The 24,045-nt window shown below is 52.8% G+C and overlaps 1 protein-coding gene across 2 annotated transcripts in view; it reads left to right on the top strand.

Moving 5' to 3' along the window:
* The window catches only part of SBK1 (SH3 domain binding kinase 1), a 54,632-nt gene extending 37,696 nt beyond the window's left edge, over positions 1 to 16,936 (top strand). For both annotated transcript variants that reach the window (XM_054582778.1, XM_054582779.1), the window contains exons 2-4: positions 10,594 to 10,826; positions 12,228 to 12,430; positions 13,267 to 16,936. In XM_054582778.1, the coding sequence (XP_054438753.1) occupies positions 10,601 to 10,826; positions 12,228 to 12,430; positions 13,267 to 14,082 (1,245 nt within the window). In that variant the 5' untranslated portion in view covers positions 10,594 to 10,600 and the 3' untranslated portion in view covers positions 14,083 to 16,936. The remainder of the gene's footprint in view (positions 1 to 10,593; positions 10,827 to 12,227; positions 12,431 to 13,266) is intronic.
* The last annotated feature ends 7,109 nt before the right edge of the window (positions 16,937 to 24,045 follow it).

Genomic DNA, 24,045 nt, shown 5'->3' with positions numbered 1-24,045 from the left:
ACACCAGCCAGGGCTATTTATTGATTTTTAGAGAGAGGGGAGAACGGGGAGGGGGGGAAGAGAGAGAGAGAAAACATCAACTTCTTATTCCACTTATTTATGCACTCATTGGTTGATTCTAGTTTATGCTCTGATGTGGGAACAAACCTGCGACCTTGGCATATGGGGATAAATGCTGTAACCAATTGAGCGACCCAGCCAGGGCCAGGGCCTGCAATTAAATGTTTGTTATTACTTCACCAAACCCTGCTGGGACATGCAAATGAGTTTGTCTGGCCAGAGGAAGTCACTGTGATTTCCCATTACACCAGCTCTCCTCCCTGTGGCTTTAGCCAGTTATAAAAGAGGCAGAGAATGTCCTCACTGCCTCTAGTTGTTGGGATGGCCCTGGGGTGGGGGCTGCACAGGACATTGTCACCTCATCCTCTTCCTCATCAGGAATCAGAAAGGCTGCAGAAATCCCCACCCCAGGGCAGTTCCCTCCGTCTGTTGGGCACCCCCACCATAGCAGAGAGTTCCTCCAATGCCTGCCAGCCCTGACCCATGTGTCTCAAGGAGGAGCAGTGGGGCCCACAGTTAACATGATTTAGTGGTAAAAAGAGGTTTAAAAAAAACAACCTCTAGATCCTGCTGTGTGACCTTACGCCGGTGCTTCTCTGACCCTCAGATCCTTCATCTACAGAAAAGGTGGATGGTACTGTACCTGCCTTGTAGGGTCACAGTGAGGATTGGCTGAATGAATGTGTGTAAACTGCTCTGCATGGCACTGAGTGCCCACTAAGGGTTTGCCCTTAATATTAGTTCTCAAAAGCCCTAAACAAAAAAGTAGTGTTAGCCCACTTTCACTGGTTAAAAAAAAAAAAAAAAAAGTCTACTCAATTTCCAAATCTAGGATTTAGGGAAGATTCTACCCACTTTTCCCTCATTTACTCACTGTTTACAGTGCAAGACCAGCCAGAAAGACCCAATAGGGCCTAACCTGGGCTCGAGCCACAGTCCTGGACATATCTGTTGATCAGCTTTCCTGCCCTACACCTCTGCTCTATGGGGCCATGGCAGGTGAGAGCTGCAGCGTGGAGGAATCTGCACCCTGGGACTCTCAAAAGCCTCTAAGGCTTCCCTTGCCACCTCTTCCCTCAGCCTCACTCCAAGGACAGCGGTGAAATGCTGCGGAAGCAGGGCGGCGGGGGGGTGAGGGGGGGCTAGACTCTCAGTCTCTGAGTGCAAGCTGTGCAAGCGGCATCTGTCTCTTCACTTCTCCGGGCCTGGCACATAGATTGGCTTAAGGAAGGGTGTGCACAAGTCCAGGGTTTGACGTGCATCTCTCTGAGAGTGAAAGGCAGGTCCTCCCTGTGGCCTCCAAGGCCCTGTACCAGGCCATCCCCTTTCTACGTCTACCTTCATCTGCTGCCCCTAACCCCGACCCACGACTCTGCAACCATGCCGGCCTCTTCACTGTTCCCCAAGCACACCAGCCACAGTCCCCATGCCTCTGCCAGGAAAGCTGTTCATCAAGATATCCACAAGTGTGCAGCCTTCTCAGCAGGGCCTTTCCCGACCCCATCTTTCATTCCCTACCCTGGGCGTTTCCTCACTTCTCCCTGCTTTGTTTTTCCCTTTAGGACTTTTCACTGCCTGATATCTCTTGTCTTTATTATTGCCTGGCTCCAGACTAGAGTATAAGTTCCTTGAGAGCAGGGCTGTTTGTTTGGCTCATGAATGTATTCCAGATCCAAGAACAGTGCCAAGCACACCATAGGTGCTTAACAAACACTTATTGAATGTTCTGGAGCCAGACAGTTATCTCTAAGCCACATCTAGCTGTGTGACACTCGACGCGTCATTTAATCTTCCCTTCTCTGAGTCTAAGTTCCCTGAGCTGAAAGGTATATATGTAATGGGAATAAGATGGTTGTGTGGTTTAAATGAGTCAATACAAGTATACATAAAGCACTTACGTTTGAAGCGTTTCATAAATGTTGGCTGTTATTAATACTTTAATCGGCACTGTTATTATCCCTATTCTACTGATAAGAAAATGAGTAAGTGACTTACCATCAGTTTCATGGTAAGAAATGGTGGTGACCTGGTCCTGCCCAGAAGTGCCTGAACCTGGGCTCCGGGCTCCTAAGCTAGGCTAGCTCCCCCGTTCTCTCCCTCTGCAGGGCTGCAGAGAAGCGGGGAAAGGTGAGGGCTATGGCTAGGGAAGGGCCCACCTCTTCAGGAAGCCTTTGCTCACTCAGCCACCTCTCCGGTGGCCACCGCCTGTCCACTGATGGACACCCAGCCAAGACCCCTGGCCCAGCAGCCAGTGGTGGGTGGCCACCGTGCTCTCTGCCCTCCTCTCCCATTGATACCTCTGAGTGCTGGGCTGCCCACCTCACCCAGGTAACAAGGCCCTTGCCTCCTCCCACACCCACAGAGGCCTCTACAGACAGGCCAGGAGAGGTGAAGCCCAGGGCTCCCAGCTCCCACCTCCCCACGGGGCCGGTTTGGGGAGGAAAGCCAAAAGAGGCTCGAGAGCCTGTTCCAGCTCTGGACACCAGCTGCAAGTGGACAGCATCACAGGCTATTAACCACTGAGGGTGTGCTTCAGGGAAGGGGCAGAGTGTGCCAGCTGGGAGGGGAGGCTGAGGCAGGACCGAGCCGGAATCCAAGCCTCGCGGTAAGGGCCCCCCCGCCAGCCTGTCCCTGGCAGGGAGGGCAGTGGGAAGAAGTTGTTCCCAGTTTCTGCAGCTCAGTCTTGGGAAAGTCCTAGCTCTTCTTCTCAGACTCTTCACCCGGGAAATGCAGGAGCTCAGTCGCCTGATCTCCCAAGTCCCTTCTGGCTCAAGTGGGTTCAGGGGCCATTGGAAAGATACATATGGATATATTGCCACTTACTTAACCAAACCCCTACTGATAGACACTTGGATTGTGTCAAACCTTTCCAGCCCTGGGGACCTGGGTTATGATTCTGCAGCAGTTCCTCCATCCTGGCTGCCCAGCCTCCTTAGGCCTGCCCTGGCCTGGCGTTAGTGCTGGGCCTGCATAGGTGCTGTCCGTGCCTGTGGTGCTGAAGACAGTGGGACTAGAGGGAGGCCTGGGTTGCAAACCAGAGACCAAGAGTAGAGAAGGAGAGGTAGAGCAGGCAAAGTTCAAGGTTCAATCCCTGGCTCTGCCCCTCACTGGCTGAGTGTGACTTTGAGCAAGTTGCTTAACCTCCCTGGGCTTCAGCATTCTTATCTGTAAAAGGGGATTGCTGTGAAGACTGAATGGCAGCAGCAGTGTAAAGCATTGGCATATTGAGAAAGTGGGGGATCATTTTTACTCTATTATTTTAGAGACAGTAAAGCATAGTGGTTATGCTTTTGGACACTGAAGTGATAATGCCTGGATTTGAATCCTGGCTCTGTTACTTACTGGATAATCTCGATCTCGTGCCTCAGTTTCCTCACCTATAAATTAGGACAATTAATAGTGTCTGTGTTAGGATGTTGCAAGGATTAGATGAGTTAATTTATGTGAAGCAATTGGCACATGACAGGGGTTCCCCGAGTGTTAGCTATGTTTATCACTTTCCTCGCCAGTATTGTTCGCATCATAGCACCTGTAGCCTCTCTGTTCATAGTGGCCGGTGTCCGTGCAGCCCCTCCTATCTCTGCTGTGCTTGGGGCTGGGGCCGTTGGAGGGAGGCAGCCCCTTGTCCTGCTGACACCTTTGCCTCTAGCCCAGTCCCCCCACTGGCTTTCCGTGTGATTTTGAGCAAATCACTCTTCTGGCTATCAGCCTCTACATCTGTAAAACGGGGCTAAAGAGGCCTCACGAAGGCCCCTGGGAAAATAGGTTTGTGCCTGTAGGATCACATACAGGAAAGCCAAGATATAAAAAGTTACAACTTCCCTCACACTTAAAGAATTATTCACCCAGTATTTGTCATGCCCTAAGTGTTTGAAATAGCAAGATGATTAAGACACGGGGCTTACTTTCAAGGAGCTCTTGAGTTCCTTGCTGAATTGTTAATCTCCTTCAAGGCTCATTCAGGCGTCACCTCCTCCAGGAGGCTACCTTGATCCCCACTGCCAGTGCCCTCCTTGGAAATGTTGGAGCACTGACCATTGCCTTCCTGGCCTCACAGTTATCTGAGTCCTCATATTGCCTGCCTTCCTGCTTTGTAAGGTTATACCCGGTATCTGATATATCACTCTGACCTACTCGCCTCAGGTCAGTGCCCAACATAGGGCTCAAGTAGATATACTCCTCTGCAATCTTCAGGTTGCTAGTTACGTCAACTCAACTCAAACTGGCTTACACAAAAAGGGAAATGTTTTGATTCATAAGACAAACATTCAGGAGTATGATTGGCTTCAGGCATGCCTGGTCTAGATGTTCAGAGCCACAGTGACCTGGGGGACGGGATGGATAGACTGGTTGGCCAGGCCTGGGTCAGGCTTGCCCCTAAAGTCAGGGTGGAGACAACCCTGCTAATATATGGGCTGAGAGAGACCATTCCCTAAAGAAAGAGAAATTGGTGATGAGCAGGGGAAAACAGCACAGTCCCATTCAAGAAACCACTGAAAATGCACGAGCTAGGCAAGAACCAGGTCCAATCTGCCCTTCAGAAAATGTATTTGGTCACATGTCTAGGAGGGGGTTGGAGGGGAGGAACCTGGAGGCAGGCGAGGGGAGAATGGGGGGTTGTGGGGAGCTGATTCAGCCACACAGGCTAAAGGGGATGAAGCTTCAGCCCCTGGCTTTACGGAGAAGCAAAGTGAAGCAGGTGAGAGAGGGGCTCCCTGTCCCCACTCAGTACCTGAAATTCCATCTGATAGCTGCTTTTTCACAGGGACTTATTTTTAAAATAACATTGACCCAAACAGGTGACCTGCCCAAGAACAATCATACAGATTCGATGACATCTTACCAGGGGAAGGCTTTGTTAAGGATACCCTTTCAGGTTTGCCTGCCCTAAGGGATAGCATGGGGACAGAGAATCTTAGAATCCCAGAGTGAGAGTAAGAAAGGTCTGACTGACATCACTTAGTCTTACTTTGCCCCCGACTGGTTCCTGGATAGATGGGCATCCACTCTCTGTCTGTCTACCCTCCCCCACCACTTCCCCCCGCTGCAGTGGTGAGCACTTTCTCATGTTAAGTGGCAATCTGCCTGGGTCTGCCTATAGGAGCCTCAAAGGACACAGTGCATGGGATCTGAAGCCTGATGCCCTGAGTTCAAATCCCAGCTATGCTAATTATTAGCTCTTGGCAAGTTACTCAGCCCATCTGTGCCTCAGTATCCCTTTCTATGAAATGGGGGTAATAATGATAGCTAGTACCTGCCTCCTAGACTTGTGATTGTTAAATGATTTACTCCACAGGGTTAGTACAGCACTTGCACATAGTTAATGCTCAATAAACATTAGCCAGTGTTGTTATTCTCCCACAGACAGGGTAAGGACAGGCCCTTCCCTGTACAGGCTGGTCACCCTCCACCTACTCCTGTAACTGGGTTCTTATCACTTGGTTGCCAGTGTTATCAGCATCCAGATTACCTTCTCTGGCCACACTCCAAGCAGTTGGACACACTGAGGTTCAAACCTTACTTTTTTGCTTACTTGCTACATAACACTTGAATTAGGGTAATGCTAGCTTCTATAACAAATAAGCCCCAATACCTCATCAGCCTAACACAATAGACATTTACTTCTGGCTCAGATAAAATGCAGAGTAGGTAATCCTTCCACACCCAGGGACCCAGGCTCCTCCTATCTTGTAGCTCCACCATCTTTTAGGGTCTTGGAGTCCTCTGCATCAAGTCAGCATACAGAAGGGGAAACAGAGAAACTCTACCCATTCTTAAAAGCCCCAGCCTATCAGTGACACATCATTTCTGTTCTCCTCCCATGGGGGAAAACCAGCCACATGGCCACACCTCGGTACAAGGGCAGCGAGAAGTTTAACGCCGACAGCTGCCCTCCGGCAATAGCAACGTAGTATAGGAGACCAGAATTTGGTGGGCAGTTGGCTCTCCTTGCCATAACCATAGTAAATTCTCAACTCTCGGGCTCTGTTCTTCCTCCATAAAACAGAAAGCATCACTCAATTATGGCCACGGCTGCACAGTTGTATACATTTATTAGAATCATTGAATTGTACACTTACTTTTGGGAGAATTCTGTGGTATGTAAGTTACACCTCAAGCTGTTTTGAAGAAATAGGATGTTGCCCTCCCTTGTCAGGATACTTGTGAAGACTCAGTGAAGTTCTGCTAAGCTGGCACTGTGTGTACGTGATGGGCAGGGGGCGTCCAAGGGAGGCCTGAGTGACATGTGTGGGATGTAGTTTTCTTAGGGCACCCAGCTCGAGCCACCTGCCAACAGGAAATGGTAGGTGGTGGTTGGTATTGCTTCTGGCTTGGGAAACCCTACCCCCAACTCCTGTGGCCTTTCTGACATGCGGAGGAAGCCCCCGCCCGCAGGGCCAGAGCTTCGTCGGTCAGAGCCATGACTGCTGCCATGAAGAGTGAGTGACACCCTCCCGCCTCCAGCAACACAGATGGGAAACCGAGGGCCTCCCTGGGGGCTAGTGAGGACATACACCAGTGAGGTGCAAGTCATGTGGGGCCCCCTGGGGACGGCACGGTCAGCTTGAGAGTGGATAGATGCAGTGCCAACTACCCTGGGTCAGCCAGGAGCCTCACTGCCTGGTGCTGGAGAGTTCACGGCTACTCCTTAGACCAGAGGCAGTGACAGCGATGAAGGTAAAATGCTGTCAGATCAAGTTCCCCACTGATGCCAAACAAATGCCTTCAGCCCCTCAGTGAGCTAGATGTGTTTACTTCATCCTGGTCTCGAGTCCCCACCTGAAGAAAGGAGCTGGTCCCTTCTGCATGGACTGTTGTGAGGACTGAGCTAATAGATGTGAAGCACCCGGACCAGTACCTGGCACCCCATCACCTCTCAACAGGAGCTGGCTGAGCGCATGCACATCCTTGGCTGAGGCTCTACGCTCTTGCAGGCCTCCATTTTCCCACGTGGCTACTGAGGGACCTGGAGAGGTCCCAACATTCTGGCTTGGGAGCCATCCCAGCGCTAGCTGTATGACCTTGGTCAAGTTATTTAGTCTGTGCCTCATTCTCCTCACCCCTAAAGTGGGATAATAACAATACCTACCTTACAGAGTTGTGAGGATGAGGCGAGTTCATCCTTAGAACAGGACCTGACACATAAGTATAATTTAAGTGGTTGTTGTTGTTATTGTCATTATTATTTTCTTCATGATACGGAGGTGGAAGCTAAGGCCCAGAGAAGTGATGCGACTTGCTCAAGGTCACCCAGCTAAAAAGTGGCGCATGCTAGGATCAAGGCCAAGCCTGCTGAGCCCCAAGGCCTGTGCAGTTTCCGTCGCTCCCCACTGCACCTCTTAAGTCACATGCGTAGTAACTGGGTCAGAGGCAGCGTGTACCTGGGGGAATGACGCAGTAGCAGGGACGGCGTGTGGGTTAATTCCTCGTCTCCTGCTGACACCTTGCAGAGAAGAGGCCTGAGGGAGAGGGAGCTGAGGAAGGAGGTAGGGGGCGATAGGGACAAGCCCCAAAATGGGATCCAAGGAACCAAGGCAATGGACAGGAAGAGTTGAATCTGATGTGGCCCCAGCCCCTGGGGCACTTGTGGCCTCTTGATGGGGACAGGCAGGGAACAGCTGAGGCCACCCCAAGGGACTCAACAGGGACCCTGAGAGAGATAGACCCTGTCTGAATTCCGGGGCCCGAGGAGACAGGAATTGGCACCTGGGGCAGCCGAGAAGGCTTCCTGAAGGAGTGGGACGTGGGGATAATGAGGCCCAAGAGCTGAGGTGTGGGGCGGGGCAGCAGGACTAGCGGAGGAGACTAGAGGGGCATTACAGCTGTAAAGAGGCGGTGCAGGGCAGTGGTCAGAGCATGAGCTGGACCTGCAGTGAGGGGGCAAGTGTTGGGGCCAAAACCCACCCTCTGTGGCTATACCCCTGACACCGCCTGGTGCCTACCCAGGGCAGCTCAGAGGCCAAAGCCGCAGGGAGGAGCCAGGCACTAGCAGTTCCTGGGGGAGGAAGGAAAGGGCTTCCTTCTAGCAACTTGGCAGTTGCCAGTCAAGCTCCCAAGGGATGTGGAAACGGCCCAAAGTGACCTGGCAGAGACGAAGCCCAAAGTGGGAGCATTGCACACATGTGTACCCATGCCTGCACACACGTGGGCTGCCCACTTCAGCAGCCCTGGGCAGTCCACACACTTCAGGAGAAGTAGGTCAGCAGAGCTGCCCAGGGTATCTCCCTGGTGGTCAAGAGCAAAGAGGGCATGTGCTCATCAGCACCCCTGGAGAGAGCCCCACACGCCACAGAGGACTCAAGGACGCGGGCATAGATGCAGCAGTGCCCTGCTGCATCAAAGCCATCATCTCAGTTCTCACTGGGGATCCTCTCCACCCAGGCAGTGGGTGGGATATTTGACAGGGGTTGGGAGAGGGCTGACCTCTTCCAGCCCTGAAACCAAGGAAGACTATGGTGGGGAGATACCACCCCCTTTAGCCCAGTTGTTGGTGGCAGCCAGAAGGGCCCGGTGCTACCCAGCCTGGAACTGGAACTGCAGAGACTTGGTGACGGTGCCATGGCAGAGTTAGGTTGAGCACAATGAGGGTGGGAGAGGGAGGGGACACAGAACTGGGTCTCCATGGGCCTGCCACCCTCCCTCCAGGGGTCTGTGAAATGGGCTAGAGACACTCTGAGGGCATCCACGTGGCATTTCAGATGGACAAACAAGGAGAGGAAAAGCAGTAGGCAGGGGAAGCTTCTATCAGAACAGGCTTATTCATGAATGGAGGGGAGGGGGCTGAGTCAGGGAGAAGGCTCCTGAGGAAGCAGAAGGGGCGGCAGCCAAAGCTGAGGAGGGGAGAGCTCTGTGCTCCCCAGCCAGCTGGGAAAACGTGCAGATGGAGCTCCTCCGTTTGGGGCTAGGTGGGAGGCCAGGAAGTTCCCTCCTGATGTTCCTCCTCTCCCTGTGAAGTGGGAGGCTGGGTCGTGCAGAGAGGGAAGGGGAAAGCAGAGGAGGAGAGGAGGGTTTGGGTCTGGAAGGGAAGCAGCTGGGCCAGAGTGAGGATGCTGGGCTCAGGGGGGACTCACCCCTTCTCCCAGCCTCTGGTCGTGCTCAGCCAGAGAGAATGTAGATCATACTAATGAGAACACCCGCACCCCTGACACAGGGAAGGCACGCGCTTTGGGTCAGGCACCAAGCACTTCTCGTCTGTTAACTCACTGAATCCTCACAGCGGCCCACAGGGAGAAGTACTCATATCCTTCTTACAGATGGGAAGCTGAGGCACAGAGAGGTGAAGTCAGTTGCCCAAGGCCAACCCACTGGAAGTGACAGAGCTGGGATTCAAATCCAAGTTGTCTGGCTCCAAGTCTCTGCTTTCCCTTGGCCACGGGGAGGTCTTGCAAGGGGTGGCTGCTGAGAGCGTTGGGTGACACACCTGGGACCGGAGGTAGAGGAGAGTGAGGTAAGCAGAGGAGGCACCCAAAAGGCAGGATCCAGGGGTCAGCTTCTAGAGGAGTCAGTGCTGGCCTCTCCTGCTGGGGTGCACACAGGCACGCGTGCACACACCCACCTACTCCTGGAGGCTCAGCCCCCCAGTCTGACCCTCTCCCTTGTCATTAGACAAGAAATGCAGGCCCCAGAAGGGCATTCACTGTCGCCAAGGCCTGGACTCTCCCCACTGCAGCTCTGCCCCCACCCCACCAGCAAACCCAGTACCTCTAGAAAGGGGGTGCATCCAGTTTACAGGGACTCTGGAGTCAGCCAGGCCTTGAATGTGGAGGGCGAGAGAAGGGTAGGTCTTTGTGGGACAGCCGCTCTGCCCTTGCGTCTGGGGGCCCAGGCAGGGGCCTGGGACTACAGCTGGGGCTGTGTACCATAGCAGGGCTGTGTTGTCATCCGTGGTGAGGGAGGGATTATAAGGCTGTGGCTGGTGTGTGGCCCTATCTGCGCCATCTCACCCGAGTTTTCTGAATCTCTGTAACTGCGGTTTTTGATACTGTGACTTCTACCCTCAGACCTTGCCTTCCCCACCTCAGCCTTATTTACTCTACAGCCCATATCACCTTTTCTCATAATCCATAATTCACGTCTTCACTATGTTTATATCTATCTCCACCTAGGATGTCAGTCCCACGAGACAAGATCCTTACCCATTTGTTCAGGGTTGTGTCCCCAGGGCTCTGAACAACACCTGGCCAACAGCAGGTGCCGATCTATACTGTGAATAGGACCACTCGTGTGAACTCGGTCCATGGCATGTCTTTGTGTCAGTATCATCCTTGGCACTTGACAACGTGAGGCAATTAGGCTGGCAGTACCCAAGTCGGGGCCGGTGACAGCGACTGTCTCTGGGAGATGCTGGCACAGCCTGGTCCTGAAACACTGGGGCAGGGTAAGGTAGCAAAGATGCTGTCACCCCTTGTAGCCATCTTGGGCGTGGCACCTGCCCTCAGCCCCAGGAATCCTGGGCAGTGGGGAGGGGGAATGTAGGTGAAGGAGGGGACCCTGGCCTGATGGCACACTCCATGCCACACCCCCTTACAACAGGGAGAAGATGAGCGTGGGCTGCCCGGAGCCTGACCCGCCCCGCTCCCTGCCCTGCTGTGGGCCAGGGACCGCCCCTGGACTGGGTGCGGGCGTGCCCCTCCTCACCGAAGACATGCAGGCACTGACCCTGCGCACGCTGGCCGCTAGTGATGTCACCAAGCACTATGAACTGGTCCGGGAGCTGGGTAAAGGCACCTATGGAAAGGTTGACCTTGTGGCCTACAAGGGCACAGGTGAGTATCCGCAGAGTGGCTGGCTTTAAGGCTTGGGTAGAGAGTTAGCTGGGGCTCTCAGCTGCTCTCTGCGGGGGGCAGGAGCCAGCAGGGAGGCAGAGTCAGAGGTCCAGGTGAAGAGGATGCAGTCTGAGCGGCCCAGGGAGAAGGAAACCAGACAGATGGAACAAAGGAGGAATCTGGGGGCATAGTGCCCAGATTCGAATGCTTTGGGGACATTCAAGGTACACCTTTGGAACACCCAAGGGGATGCACCAAGGACGTCTGGAGCTCAGGGGGAGGTCAAGGTCAGGGCTGGTTGTGGTGTTTGGAGAATCACCAGCATGTCAGTGATAGCTGACCCCAGGGACATGGGCAGAGCTGTGGGTCCTCTGGAACGGGGCACCATGCTTAATGGAGGGTGGGAGATGACCCCATGAAAGCAGTATGGTCATCTCCATGTCGCAGGTGAGGACACTGAGACCCAGAGAGATTCGGTTACTCAGCCAAGGTCATCCAGAGGGTTTGAGCTAGGATGAGACCCCAGTTGTCGGCTCCAGAGCCTTCTCACTTAACCATGGAGCTTGATGCCTTCCCCATGCTGTAGGCTCACAGCAGTGCGCACTCGGTCAATCAGAGATGGTGTGCACGAACTCCCACACCTGCACACACCTGGGGCAGGGCGCTCTGACTAAAGGCAACAGGAAGAGCACCGGACATGGGGTCACCTGAGGGTTGCCACTTGCTTGCTGTATGACCTTAGGCAACTGATGAAACCTCTCTGTGCCTAAGTTTCCTCCTCTGTAAAATAGGGTAGCCTTAGTGCCCAGCTCATAGGGTCATTGTGAGGAGTGGGTTCTGAATGTGAATTCCTGAAGGCAAGGCATGTGACGCGTAAGTGCTCTGTGGACACACAGGTGTGTGTCACACAGCTACATACCAGGGTAGGTACAGGTGTGTGCCCAAGCGCAGAGTCAGGGATATATGCCTTGCAGGCCCTCATATCTCAATGTCTAATTCCTTCCTAGTCATTCTTCCACTTAGCAAACATTTGTTGAGCACCTACTAGGCACCAGACTCAGGCACTGGAGATACAGCTATGAATAAAACAAAGGTCCCTGCGCTCAGGAAGCTGTGTTCCAGTTGAGGGAGACAGATGAGATAAATAAGTCTAGTATGCCACGAAGAAAATGAGAAAGGGTAGGGAAGCAGCAGACCCTTCCCCTTGAGGGTTGCAGACCAGGTGCAGAAGACCCAGGCTGAGCCCTGACTTATTGCACACCCTTCACTAAATGCTTCCCCCTCACTGGGTCATGCCCACTGGGACCCCCATCATGCCTTGGGCCTTGGGCCTGAAGGCATGGGTATGTGTCAGGTGCAGGAGGGCAGGGAGAGGGGCCTTCACCACTGTTGCCCTGCCAGGCACGAAAATGGCGCTGAAATTTGTGAACAAGAGCAAAACCAAGCTGAAGAACTTCCTGCGGGAGGTGAGCATCACCAACAGCCTCTCCTCCAGCCCCTTCATTATCAAGGTCTTCGACGTTGTGTTCGAGACTGAGGACTGCTACGTCTTCGCCCAGGAGTATGCACCCGCTGGGGACCTGTTCGACATCATTCCTCCTCAGGTACTTGGGATGGCGGCTGATGAGGGGAGATGGTCTTCAGGGCCCCAGAGTGTGCGAGCTGGGGAGAAGTCAGGGCACTGGTTTAACCCATGAGTATTCATCGAGTCACTGGAGGCCTGGGGGTTCACAGTGAACAAGACAGTTCCTTCTCTGGTCCTCGCTGGGGACATAGACAGTTGGCAATAAGCCAGATAACAGACTAAGACAAACACTGGAAGGAAACGGCCATAGTGATGGATGAAGTCCAACAGTACCTTCCCTGCAGCTGCAAAGGACCGGGTGGGGGCACCAAACAGGAGGCAGAAGGGCCACCATAGGCCTCTCAGAGAAGGTGCCCTGGAGCAGGGAGAGTGCCAGGAGGATTGTAGGCACCCAGCTTTGCAGTTGGCCAGTGCCAGGTTTGACTGCTCTGCCACCTACTGGATAAGCGACAAGGACTCTCCGAGCCTCAGTGTCCCTACAAGAGATATGGGCATAATAGGGAGCCCCTGTGAGGAGTTGGTGAGACGGTGCACGACAGGGCCCTTAACACATGGCCCATGTTGTGCACTCAGCACCGTCACTGCAGTTAACCAGGCAAAAGGAGCCAGACAGCTGAAGAAGCCCCGGGGCGGGGGCGGGGGGGGGGGCCGGGCAGCCGGTGCTGTTAGGGGCATGGGGTAGGGACACCGGAGAGGCCAGGCCAGGCCGGGACTGGAGGTGGGACAAGAGTGGCGGCACTGGCAGCTGGAGGGGGGCGGGGGCGGGGCAAAGGGAGGGAGGACGGAGAGAGGAGGACTGGGCCGGGGGAGCGGTGGGCGGGTGGCCCTGAGCACGCCCCCCTCCCCTGGCCCCAGGTGGGGCTCCCTGAGGACACCGTGAAGCGCTGCGTGCAGCAGCTGGGCCTGGCGCTGGATTTCATGCACGGGCGGCAGTTGGTGCACCGCGACATCAAGCCCGAGAACGTGCTGCTGTTCGACCGCGAGTGCCGCCGCGTGAAGCTGGCCGACTTCGGCATGACGCGCCGCGTGGGCTGCCGCGTGAAGCGGGTCAGCGGCACCATCCCGTACACGGCGCCTGAGGTGTGCCAGGCGGGCCGCGCCGACGGCCTGGCCGTGGACACCGGCGTGGACGTGTGGGCCTTCGGCGTGCTCATTTTCTGCGTCCTCACCGGCAACTTCCCGTGGGAGGCGGCCTCAGGAGCCGACGCTTTCTTTGAGGAGTTCGTGCGCTGGCAGCGTGGCCGCCTGCCGGGGCTGCCGTCCCAGTGGCGCCGCTTCACAGAGCCCGCGCTGCGCATGTTCCAGCGGCTGCTGGCGCTTGAGCCAGAGCGGCGCGGCCCGGCCAAGGAGGTCTTCCGCTTCCTCAAGCACGAGCTCACCTCTGAGCTGCGGCGCAGGCCCTCGCACCGCGCGCGCAAGTCCGCGGGGGACCGCCCGCCGCCCGCTGGGCCGCTGCGCCTGGAGGCGCCCGCGCCACTCAAGCGCACGGTGCTGACGGAGAGTGGTAGCGGCTCCCGACCCTCTCCCCCGGCCGTCGGGCCCGGGCCCGTGCCCGTGCCCGTGCCCGAGGCTGGCCTGGCCCCCGCAGGGCCCCCAGGCAGGACCGATGGCCGCCCGGACAAGAGCAAAGGGCAGGTGGTGCTGGCCACGGCCATCGAGATCTGTGTCTGAGCTGTCCTGCCGCCTTCGGGCAGGGGTTGGCGGCCGGTTGCTGTGCACGCAGCCGGGCTGGGCGCTGGAGCCACCCCGGGCCCGCGCCAAGCTGGTGGTGGCGGCGGCAACACTGACCAGCCCCGCGGTAGTGGTGGTAGACAAGGCAGGAAGGCGGCTGGGCGCCCATCCGTTCAAGGGGCTGGGGAGGTAGCCACCAAAAGGCCTCTGGCCTGGCCTGTGGGGCAGGGGCTTGGCCCACAGGAGCCAGGCCCCACAGAGACCGAGGATTCAGAGGTCCCCCCTGACACCAGGAGCAAGGAGCTTGCAGGTGGATTCCCCAACAGCTCCTTGAACCCTGGAACCCTGACTAGTTGCTCCTGGCCCTTTGCACCTCCTGGCAGATGATCCCGCAGTTCCACCCCAGGTCCTGCCCTCCTGCCCTCCACCCACCCACCCACCCACCCTGGGCAGAGAAACGGACTGAGAAGCTGGAGCAGAGAAGAGGCATAGGGACCCTGGGCACTGGCTGGAAAGAAGACCATGAGCTGAGGGCAGTATTGCTAAGCTGCATCCTGCCCCTTCCCTGGGAGCCTGGAGGGGAGAGGCTAAGACCCCTGCAAAATGTAGCAAATGTCTGGATGTTGCAAAAGTGTGTGTGTGTGCAGGCGCAGGCCCTAGGAACCTAGTGACCCCCCTCCCAACCCACTTCTCTGATGAGAACTTGGAGCCCACAAGGAGGGCAGCTTGCCTTGGAACACTCAACCACTGAGAGATGGAGCTCTGGTAGCCCTCACCTCCTCGCCAGGGGACGAAGGGCTCCCAGGGCAGGGGCTGCAGGTGTCCCAGCATCCATCCCTAGGGCATGGGAGTGAGTGTGGAGCCCAGGGTGGGACCCAGCTCCCCTGCTGGCCGTACCTTCCCCAGGCCCAGGGAGCCTCTCAGATCCTCGGTCCTTGCTGCCCAGCCCAGACAGTGCCCTGGTGTTTGGCAGGCTGTGAAGTGATTTGTGCCAGAAATTCCCCCTGGGTTTCTGCTGGGGTCAAACCTGTCAGTCTTGGGCTGACCCTGTCCCCATATCTCACACATTTCTGGTCCTGGAGTGTGATGCTATGGGTATGGAAACGGGGGACCGCTGAGGAAATGTGAGGGCAGTGAGTGTGTGATGGGTGTGTGTGCAGTGTGAGTGCACAGAGTGTGCATGTGCGCGTGTAACCTCGAGTGCTGAGTGACTGCATCCAGATGCCTCAGTAACTCCGCCCTGCCCCAGGAGTCTCACCCGGCAGCTGCCAGAGGGCGCCCAAGGCCTGCTTTTCACCACACCCCTCAGGGAATCCGGCCAGGAGGCACCTGCAGGTTGGTTCAGGCCCCTAGGCAGCAGAACAAAGGAGGGGAGCGCAGCCTCACCCAAGGCTCCCTCACGCGCCCTGCCCTCTCTGTGGAGGAACAGGACCCCGCAATAACCTCAGCATGGGTGAGACCGCTCCCTCTGCCTGGCAGTGCACCATCTGCCCTCCAAGGCCCCACCTGCCAGGGCCCCTCTTGGGGTTCTAGGCCATTTGAGGGGCTCCTTGATGGGCCAAGCTGACCACAGGAGCCCCAACCACCCTCTAGCCTGGAGCCGCCACCTCTCTATTCACCCTTCATTCCTATCATGCAAAAGGGCTATAGGTCCCCCTGCCCTGCCTGGGTCCAGTTTACAAACAGGTTGCCCCAAGGCCTGGCCCTCCCCCCCTCGGTGTGCCGCCCCTCTCAAGACCCACCTCTCCAGCAGGCATCGGGGCCTCCACACGCCAGGTAAGTAGCAAACCCCTCCTTTCACCAAGGGCCAAGGCCCCCCATCACTGCCCCAACCCCCCTGAAGCCCATCCGGGCACCTTTCCCAGCCGCAACTTCTCCTTTTGCCTTAGGCCTTTTGACATCCTGTCTCCTGCAATAACAAAGGAAGCAAGATTCCAAGTAGATGTCTCTGGAGAGCATGTCTCTCTCTCTCTCTCTCTCTCTCTCTCTCTCTCTCTCTCTCTCTCTCTCTGTGTTGAGATCCTTGTCTTAGTAGCTAGGATGTTTAGAGTCGGGAAGGGACTGTAGTTATGTAGCCCAGCCACTTTCAGAGGCACAGATGGGGGAAGGTGACAGCCTGACTCAGAAGCGGCTGGAACCGGGGCTGCTCCCTCGCTGGGAGGCCCTGCTGCCGCTGCTGCTGCTGCTGCTGCCGCTGCCGCTGCTGCCTCTGCTGGTCGGGTTGGGACCCTTTGCCCCTTAGGAGAGGTGTTGGTCACAGATGTTTACCTCAGTTTATGTCACTGTCGAAGAAACAAAAAATAAATAGCAAAAAGTTAATAACATCGTAGACATGAAGATTTAGGGAAAAAAATTAAACAAAAATATCCTCCCCTTGCTATTCCTCTGTGAAGTGTGTGTGTGTACATGCGTACGTGCGTGCGCGTGTGCCGGTCTCCGTCCCACCCTGGGCAGGCTAGGACTTCTGTCCCAGCCCCTGTGCCCCCCATACTGCCCCCTGTCCTTTGGTGCTTCCCAGAGGCCCCTCTGAGCTGGCCTGTGGGGTGTGGGGGAGCCCCTTGGGCAGGAGGCAGGACCACAAGTAGCTTAGAGGGTCTCCCCCCAGGTCCCTGAGCAGAGTCTCAAGGCCACAGATGCTCCTTGAGCCCCGCACAGGCTGATGGGACAGCTGTGGTGGCTGGCGTCCACGTCTTAGCCTGGCTGAGGGCCTGGGTGGGATCCTAGCCCCTGAGCCCCAGGCCTTCATATATTGACACCCCCCCCTCCACGACCACCATGTGTTTGTAAATACTCTGGCATCCTTTGGCCCTGAGGAGGTTTTTAAACGTGTTATTTACTTCTCTAATCATGACAGTTGCTATAAAATAAAACAAAAATTTAGAAAAATTACCACTGGGTGGCTGTCTTGTCTCAGATACAGGGGTAGGGGGAAGTATACAGAATTACTCTGGAAACTGAAAACTTAACAAATGTTCTAAATCATTTAGAATCAGGGCAGCTCCTTCAGGCCTCTGGTGACCTCTCAGACCTAGAGGAGACCCAGGCCAGGGCTTGAGCATGAAGCAAACAGAACAAGGATCGGGTTGTGAGGGAGGGGTGGGAGTTTGTCCCAGGCCTGGAGTCTCTGCCTCCAGACAGTTCCTGACCTGCCTGTGGCAGTAGCTCCTCACCCTGCTTCCTCTCCTAAGCCTCTTCAGGCTCTTCTCAGCAGCCAGAGTGAGTCTTTTCACAGATAAGTCCAGTCACTCTGTTCAAAACCATACAATATGTCCTATTCCACCCAAATGAAAGCTGAAGTCCTTACAGTGGCCTCAGAGGCCCAGACTCACCCCTGACCCCTCTCCACTGCACTGCCTCCCAGCAACGTTGGCCTCTAGGACAGCCACGCATGCCCTCGCTCAAGGTCTGTACCCTTGTCTTGGATCCCCCCAGACCTCCCCAAAGCCTCTCCCTGTGTGGCAGGATAGAAAGAAGCTAGGGAAATTCCTTGACAATTGGAATAAGGGAAACTCCAACAAAGTAATTAAACAAGGCCAAACCATTTGAGCAATTCACAGCCAGCTAGTGAACCACAAGGTGCTATCTTCCCTAACCAAGGATACTTAGGAGCAAATGGTTTACGCATTCCAGACCATCCAAGACAGATTGGCCTCTGTCCCTCTTCAATGATGTTCTTTGAGAAAAAGAAAAGAAAAAACACCTAACCAGAAAATAAGCCAGACTCCTTTATACACATATTTTGATTAATCAGCATAACGAAGGACACACCTGGAAAGCTACTGAGTGTTCTGTTAAGACCCTCCCCTGAGACCTCCCCTAGGATTCCTGTCCGCCAAAGAAAGATAAAAAGCCTCAAAGACAAAGGACCCATAGTGTACTCTGGCTAGAGCACGCCCAAGCCCGTATCCCTGCTCTTTCTTCCCCCTGAACTCTAAGGGTCCCTGTGAGACTTGCAACCAAGGGAGCAATGGACAGCAGCAGCTCGTCCCAGGCTATCCCTCTGAACCTGTCTCTAAGACCCCAATTTTTCTGACTTTCCAGGGAGCCAAAGCAGCTACCCCAGGCTCTCTCCGGTTGCTTCTTACCTTAAGCCCTTCCTTTCATTGTCCCCAGCTTTTATAAATACACTCTTAAAATCACCTGGACTCATGTTATGAAACATTTACTACACCGAGTCAAGAATCTACACACTACTGGCCAGCCCAAGGCAGATTCACTCGGGGCCAGTCCTGTCTGATAACAACTGCTCAAATGTCAACTTCCTGAGTACTCTATAGGGTACAGAAGGCCTTTTCCCTGCTTCATTATACCCTGAGCACTCATCACCACTCGCGATACCATGTGTTTGTTCTCCATCCCATACCCACCAGAATGGAAGTGCCATAAGAATAGTCAGTGTTTGGCCCTCGCTGGTGTGGCTCAGTGGATTGAGTGCCGGCCTATGAATCAAAAGGTCGCCAGTTTGATTTCCAGTCAGGGCACTTGCCTCGGTTGTGGGCCAGGTACCCTGTTGGGGGCATTCAAGAGGCAACTGATCTCTCACACATCGATGTTTCTCCCCATCTCTTTCTCTTTTCCTAACCCTCTCCTAGAAATAAATAAAATCTTAAAAAAAAAAAAAAAAGAAAGAAAGCCCTGGCTGGTGGGGCTCAGTGGATTGAGTGCTGGCCTGCAAACCAAAGTATTGCCTGTGTGTTGCCTGTTTAATTCCCAGTCGGGGCACATGCCTGGGTTGCAGGCCAGGTCTCCCGTTGAGGACGCACAGGAGGCAACCACACGTTGATGTTTCGCTCCCTCTCTTTCCCTCTTTCCCTCTCTCTAAAAATAAATAAATAAATACTCATTTTTTTTTTTTAAAAAAAAAGTGATACACATATCTTCAGAATAAATAAATAAAAATTAAAAAACCAAAAAGAATAGTTAGTCTTTGGCAAATTGCTACTCCCCTTCCCCCAAACCATGCCTAGCACGGGCCTGGCACATGACAAGCCCTCTATAACAATTTGCCAGATAAATGAGTCAATGCCTAGTAATACTACTTTAGAGGCCAAGAATAGATCGATAAACAAGACAAATGATCTATCCCTTAAAACTTATTTTCTAAAGAGGAAAACAGGCACTAGATAGGTTACATAATTATCTATGAAATAGGAGTTGGGGGTTAAAAAAAAAAGAGGGGAGAAGACAAGAAAAAAAAATTTCACCCAGACCAAACTAGAAGATGAAGTACCCAGGAATTTGATCCAAACCCTGTTATTTCAAAACATCTGCCAATTATCTGCAATGATAAGGGTGGATACTTGGAGGCAATCATCCCTTTACTTAACAGAGTACTCAGATTGTTAAGGGTAGAGGAAAATTCTACAAATGCATATAGTATCTACCACTGCTTCCCCTGCTTGGTGTACAGATACCACCTCTTTATAAAGTCCTCAGGCTTCCAGCCAAGATGGCGACACAGGCAGACACGGCTCACCTCCTCGCACAACCACATCAAAATTACAACTAACATATAGAACAACCATCACTCAGGAATATCAGAAATTGAGTTGAATGGAAGCCTACTAACTACAGAACTAAAGAAACCACATCCATCCAGATTGGTAGGTGGGGCCCAGGCGTGGGCGCTAAACAGGCTGGTCCCACACCCATGTGGATAAAAATTCGGGAGGAATATCTTGGGAACAAAGGGTCCCAGATCCACCCCAGACCCCCCAGCCCAGGATTCCAGTACCAGCAAGATAACCCACAACTTCTGGCTGCAAAAACCAGCAGGGATTGATTGAGTCAGTAAAGGCTGCTGGAGCCCTAAGCAGTCCCTCTTGGGGAACCCACACACGGACTCACCTATTCAGACTCACTCCCTCTGGGCTCCAGCACTGGGGTTTGAAGGGCACCAGTGGAATACAGGGAGAGACTGAGTGTCTGGCATTGGGGTGAACACAGACCGTTGTACCTTTGCTGAGCCCTCCCCCAACAGAGCCGGTAGGCTGGTGCCATACCTGAGACTCCATCAACCTGGCTAACATTGTGTGACCCGCCTTGGAGATCCACAGAGAACCTACCCCATCCAACTACGGGCCCACGCAAGCTGTTTTTCCTAAGAATGGCTAGTCTGGGTTCCTACATACTATCAAACAATCAACAGCTGGCCTCAGTGAGCCTTAGCAGCAGCCAGATTAGAGTCACAGCTTGGCTTCACCTGCAAATCTGCAAGCCCAGCACAAGTAGCAGCCCTCTCAGATTGCTTTATAGCTCAGGCAGGGTGCCCCGGGCAAAATGTAGGTGGGGGCTGACCTTGGCCTGCACCACCCTAGAAACCCCAGGGCCAGCACACCCAGAGGACAGCTACAGACAACTCGGAACACCACCATCCTGCCTCTGCATGGCTGATCCTCCACAGAGGGCAGAGGTTTGTGGTCAGTGACCACAGCCAGCCGTTTAAGCTGACTGGCCTGGATAAATCCCTCCCATTGATCTGCCAACAGCAACCAAGGCTCAACTACAAGGGGAGGGTGTACTCAGCCCACACAAAGGGTGCACCTTGAGTACCCAGCTTGGATGATAGGGGAGGCTGTGCCACTGGACCATACAGGACATCTACTACATCAGGCCACACTACCAAGACACAGAGTCAAAGCAGCTCTACCTAATACATAGAAAAAAACACAGGGAAGCTGTCAAAACGAGGAGACAAAGAAACATGGCCCAAATGAAAGAACAGATCAAAACTCCAGAAAAAGAGCTGAACAAAATGGAGATAAGCAATCTATCAGATGCAGAGTTCAAAACACTATTTATAAGGATGCTCAGGGAGCTTAGTGAGGACCTCAGCAGCATAAAAAAGATCCAGTCAGAAACAAAGGATACACTAATTGAAATAAAGAACAATTTACAGGGAAACAACAGTGGAATGGATGAAGCTCGAGAATCAAATTAGTGATTTGGCACATAAGGAAGCAAAAAACAACCATGCAGAACAAGAAGGAAAAAGAATCCAAAAAAAAAAAATGAGAATAATATAAACAGCCTCTGGGACAACTTTAAGAAGTCCAACATTCGCCTCATAGAGGTGCCAGAAAGAGAAGAGAAAGAGCAAGAAATTGGAAATCTATCTGAAAAAATAGTGAAAGAATACTTCCCTAATTTGGTGAAGAAAATAGACATGTAAGTGCAGGAAATGCGGAGTCCCAGTTATGATGGATGCAAAAGGCCCACTCCAAGACACATCATTATTACAAGGCCAAAGGTTAAAGATAAAGAGAGAATCTTAAAACAAGGGAAAACAAGTTAGTTACTGAAGATTGCTGGGGGGCAGGGGGTGGGGGGGAGAATGGGTGAAGAGGTAAGGGGATAAAGAAGTACAAATACATAGTTACAGAAAAGCCATGAGGATGTAAAGTACAGTATAGGAAATGGAGTAGCCAAAGAACTTAAAAGCATGACCCATGAACATGAACCATAGTGGGGGGACTGCCTGAGGGAGCAGGGGGCGCTGGGTGGAGGGGGGCAAAGGAAGAAAAATCAGGACAGCTGTAATAGCAGATCAATGAAGTATAATATAAAAAAGATTTCCCGATAAAATTTCAAAAACAGAAAAAATAAATTAAAAATAAAATAAAATTTAAAAGGAAAAAAAAAAGTCCCCATGTGTCAGAGAACGCCTGCACTTACCACTAGGGGGCCTCAGTTTGCTGCTGCCGCTGCTTTGCTTGCCGCTCAGCATCACGGCTGACCTCGGGCATTCTCTAGGACAGCGATTTTCAACCTTTCCCACCTCATGAAACACATAAACCAATGACTAAAATTTGACAACACACCTGAAGTATATTTTTTGCTGATCTGAAAAATAAAATAGGTATAATTTTGACTCATTCACATAGGACAGCTATTGTTGTATTGGCTGTTGTAATTTTTCTATTTTCTATTTTCTATCTAATCTAAGGGAAAAGAGGTCATTGCCCGTGACTAAATAAGTAGTCAGGTACTGAATGTTTTAAAAATTCTTGTGGCACACGGGTTGAAAATGCTGCTCTAGGGTGATAAAGCCATCATCCTGCCAGGCCAAAGGGACTTGACCTGAAGAGTTTCCAGTGTCACCTACACACTGTGTCAGAGCCGACCATGTAACCCCTTAGGTCCTTCCATTTTGCCTGGGTCACCTGCCCTCAATCATGGAGAGTTCCTCCTCGAGGGCACTTAGTGTGTCTTTTCCTGCCCATAGTCTTCAGTCTAGACTCAGTCCATCAAAAAGGTACCTATAACATTGAACTTCAGAAGGGAAGGGATTGCATTCTTTTTTTTTTTTAATTTTAAAAGAATTTATTTGAGCCAAATTGACAACATGCTGGGGAGCAAGACTGCAAATGCTCTAGAGACTGTATTCTTGATTACTTTTGATTACTTGAGCCCTATTCAAAATTTCCCAACTCCTCACTAGGGACGACTAGGGATGCCAAGACAAGGATATGGGAAGGAGCCGACTCCAAGGCTCCCTTGCGCCCTTCACATAGGCCACAGTACGTGTCTCAGCTTGCACTCACTGAGGGAGAAAGTCCCCGCGCAACATCTCTCTCTCTCAAATGTGTAGCGCCACCCACCCATCTAGCGAGTGGCTCAAGATGGAAATGTGGGCGTAAGACAAGTAATTTAGAGGTATTTACTGGCAGCTGAGGGGATGAGAATGTTCATCACTCAGGCTTGGGTTTCTGGAGCTTTGGGGCAATGGAGGATTTCAGGAGTTTCCATTTGAAGACAAATAAGGGTAGCATGCAAGGAGAATTAAGTTGTATCATTCACATATTGTATTGTATACTTGAAATTTACTTAGAGTATGTCTTAAGTGTTCTCACCAGAAAAAAATTCTAACTATGTGAGGTGACAGATATATTAATTAGCTTGATTTTGGTGATCATTCATATATATATATCTATATATCAAGTTATATACCTTACATGTGTACAATCCTTATTTGTCCATTTTACCTCAGTAACACTAAGGGCAGAAAAAGTGGCAGTAGGCTGGTCACAGCCTGACTCAGAAGACAGTGAGCTCAGCTCGGGGATCCTCAGAGAGATCACGGAGGGGCCTGGTTGTCCTTAGGGTGTGGTGAGGGCTTCCCTCCAGTCATTCTGTTTTAATGTTAAAGGAAAATGGAGGGTGGCTGCAGACGGTGGAGGATCCGGGCTTATATTTCGTTACAGTTGTGATAAGGACCTTGGGATGCCAACAATAATATAAGATGTAGTGGATGCCTGTTATTTTTGCCTATTCAACACCAGTTCCCCTCTTTGGGTGACAGCACCCCAAGTTTCCCTTCTATGTTTTCGATCCATGTGGCTCAAGAGGGGCCGGCTCCACCTCTTGGCTCTGAGGAGTGACCATGTGACCCAGGTCTGGTCAGCCAGCCTATTGCATCCCTGAGCTACAGAAATTGACTCAAGCATGAACATACAACCAGGGTTAGGAACCTGATCTTTCTCTACACCTTGTAGGGGAAAAAAGTATTCTCTTTTCATTACAGTTGCTAAGCTGGTGGGATGTAAACCTGGACCTGCTGGTGGCCACCTGTGCCACCACCAGGGGAGATACCAGCCAAGCACAAAACCTACACAGAGTAAGTGAAGCAGGACCAAGAGATGAGAAAAGATGGATTCTGATGACATTATTTGAACACAGGATCCATGGCTGAAATGAGATCTAAATGGGTTTTGCAGTTATATGAGTTGATATATTTTCACAGGTCCATTTGTGTTTAGCATCTGTCACTAGCAAATAAAAGGATTCTGACAGGTACCCAGAGAAACCTCTTCTGTCAAAGATCCCTGGGCCACCAGTGCCTCTGAAGCCCTACCAATAGCAGCTCCTGATCAGCACAATCACGTGATCTCTAGAAGCCACTCAACCCATCAGAGACTGGAGATGCTCGCTTCCGGGGCTGAGGTTACCAGCATACTCATCAGG

The sequence above is a fragment of the Pteronotus mesoamericanus genome, unplaced genomic scaffold, assembly GCF_021234165.1.
Source record: "Pteronotus mesoamericanus isolate MK-2021 breed Mesoamerican mustached bat unplaced genomic scaffold, CSHL_Meso_final contig_72, whole genome shotgun sequence".
Classification (NCBI taxonomy): domain Eukaryota; kingdom Metazoa; phylum Chordata; class Mammalia; order Chiroptera; family Mormoopidae; genus Pteronotus; species Pteronotus mesoamericanus.
This window is presented reverse-complemented; position numbering and strand designations above follow the sequence as displayed.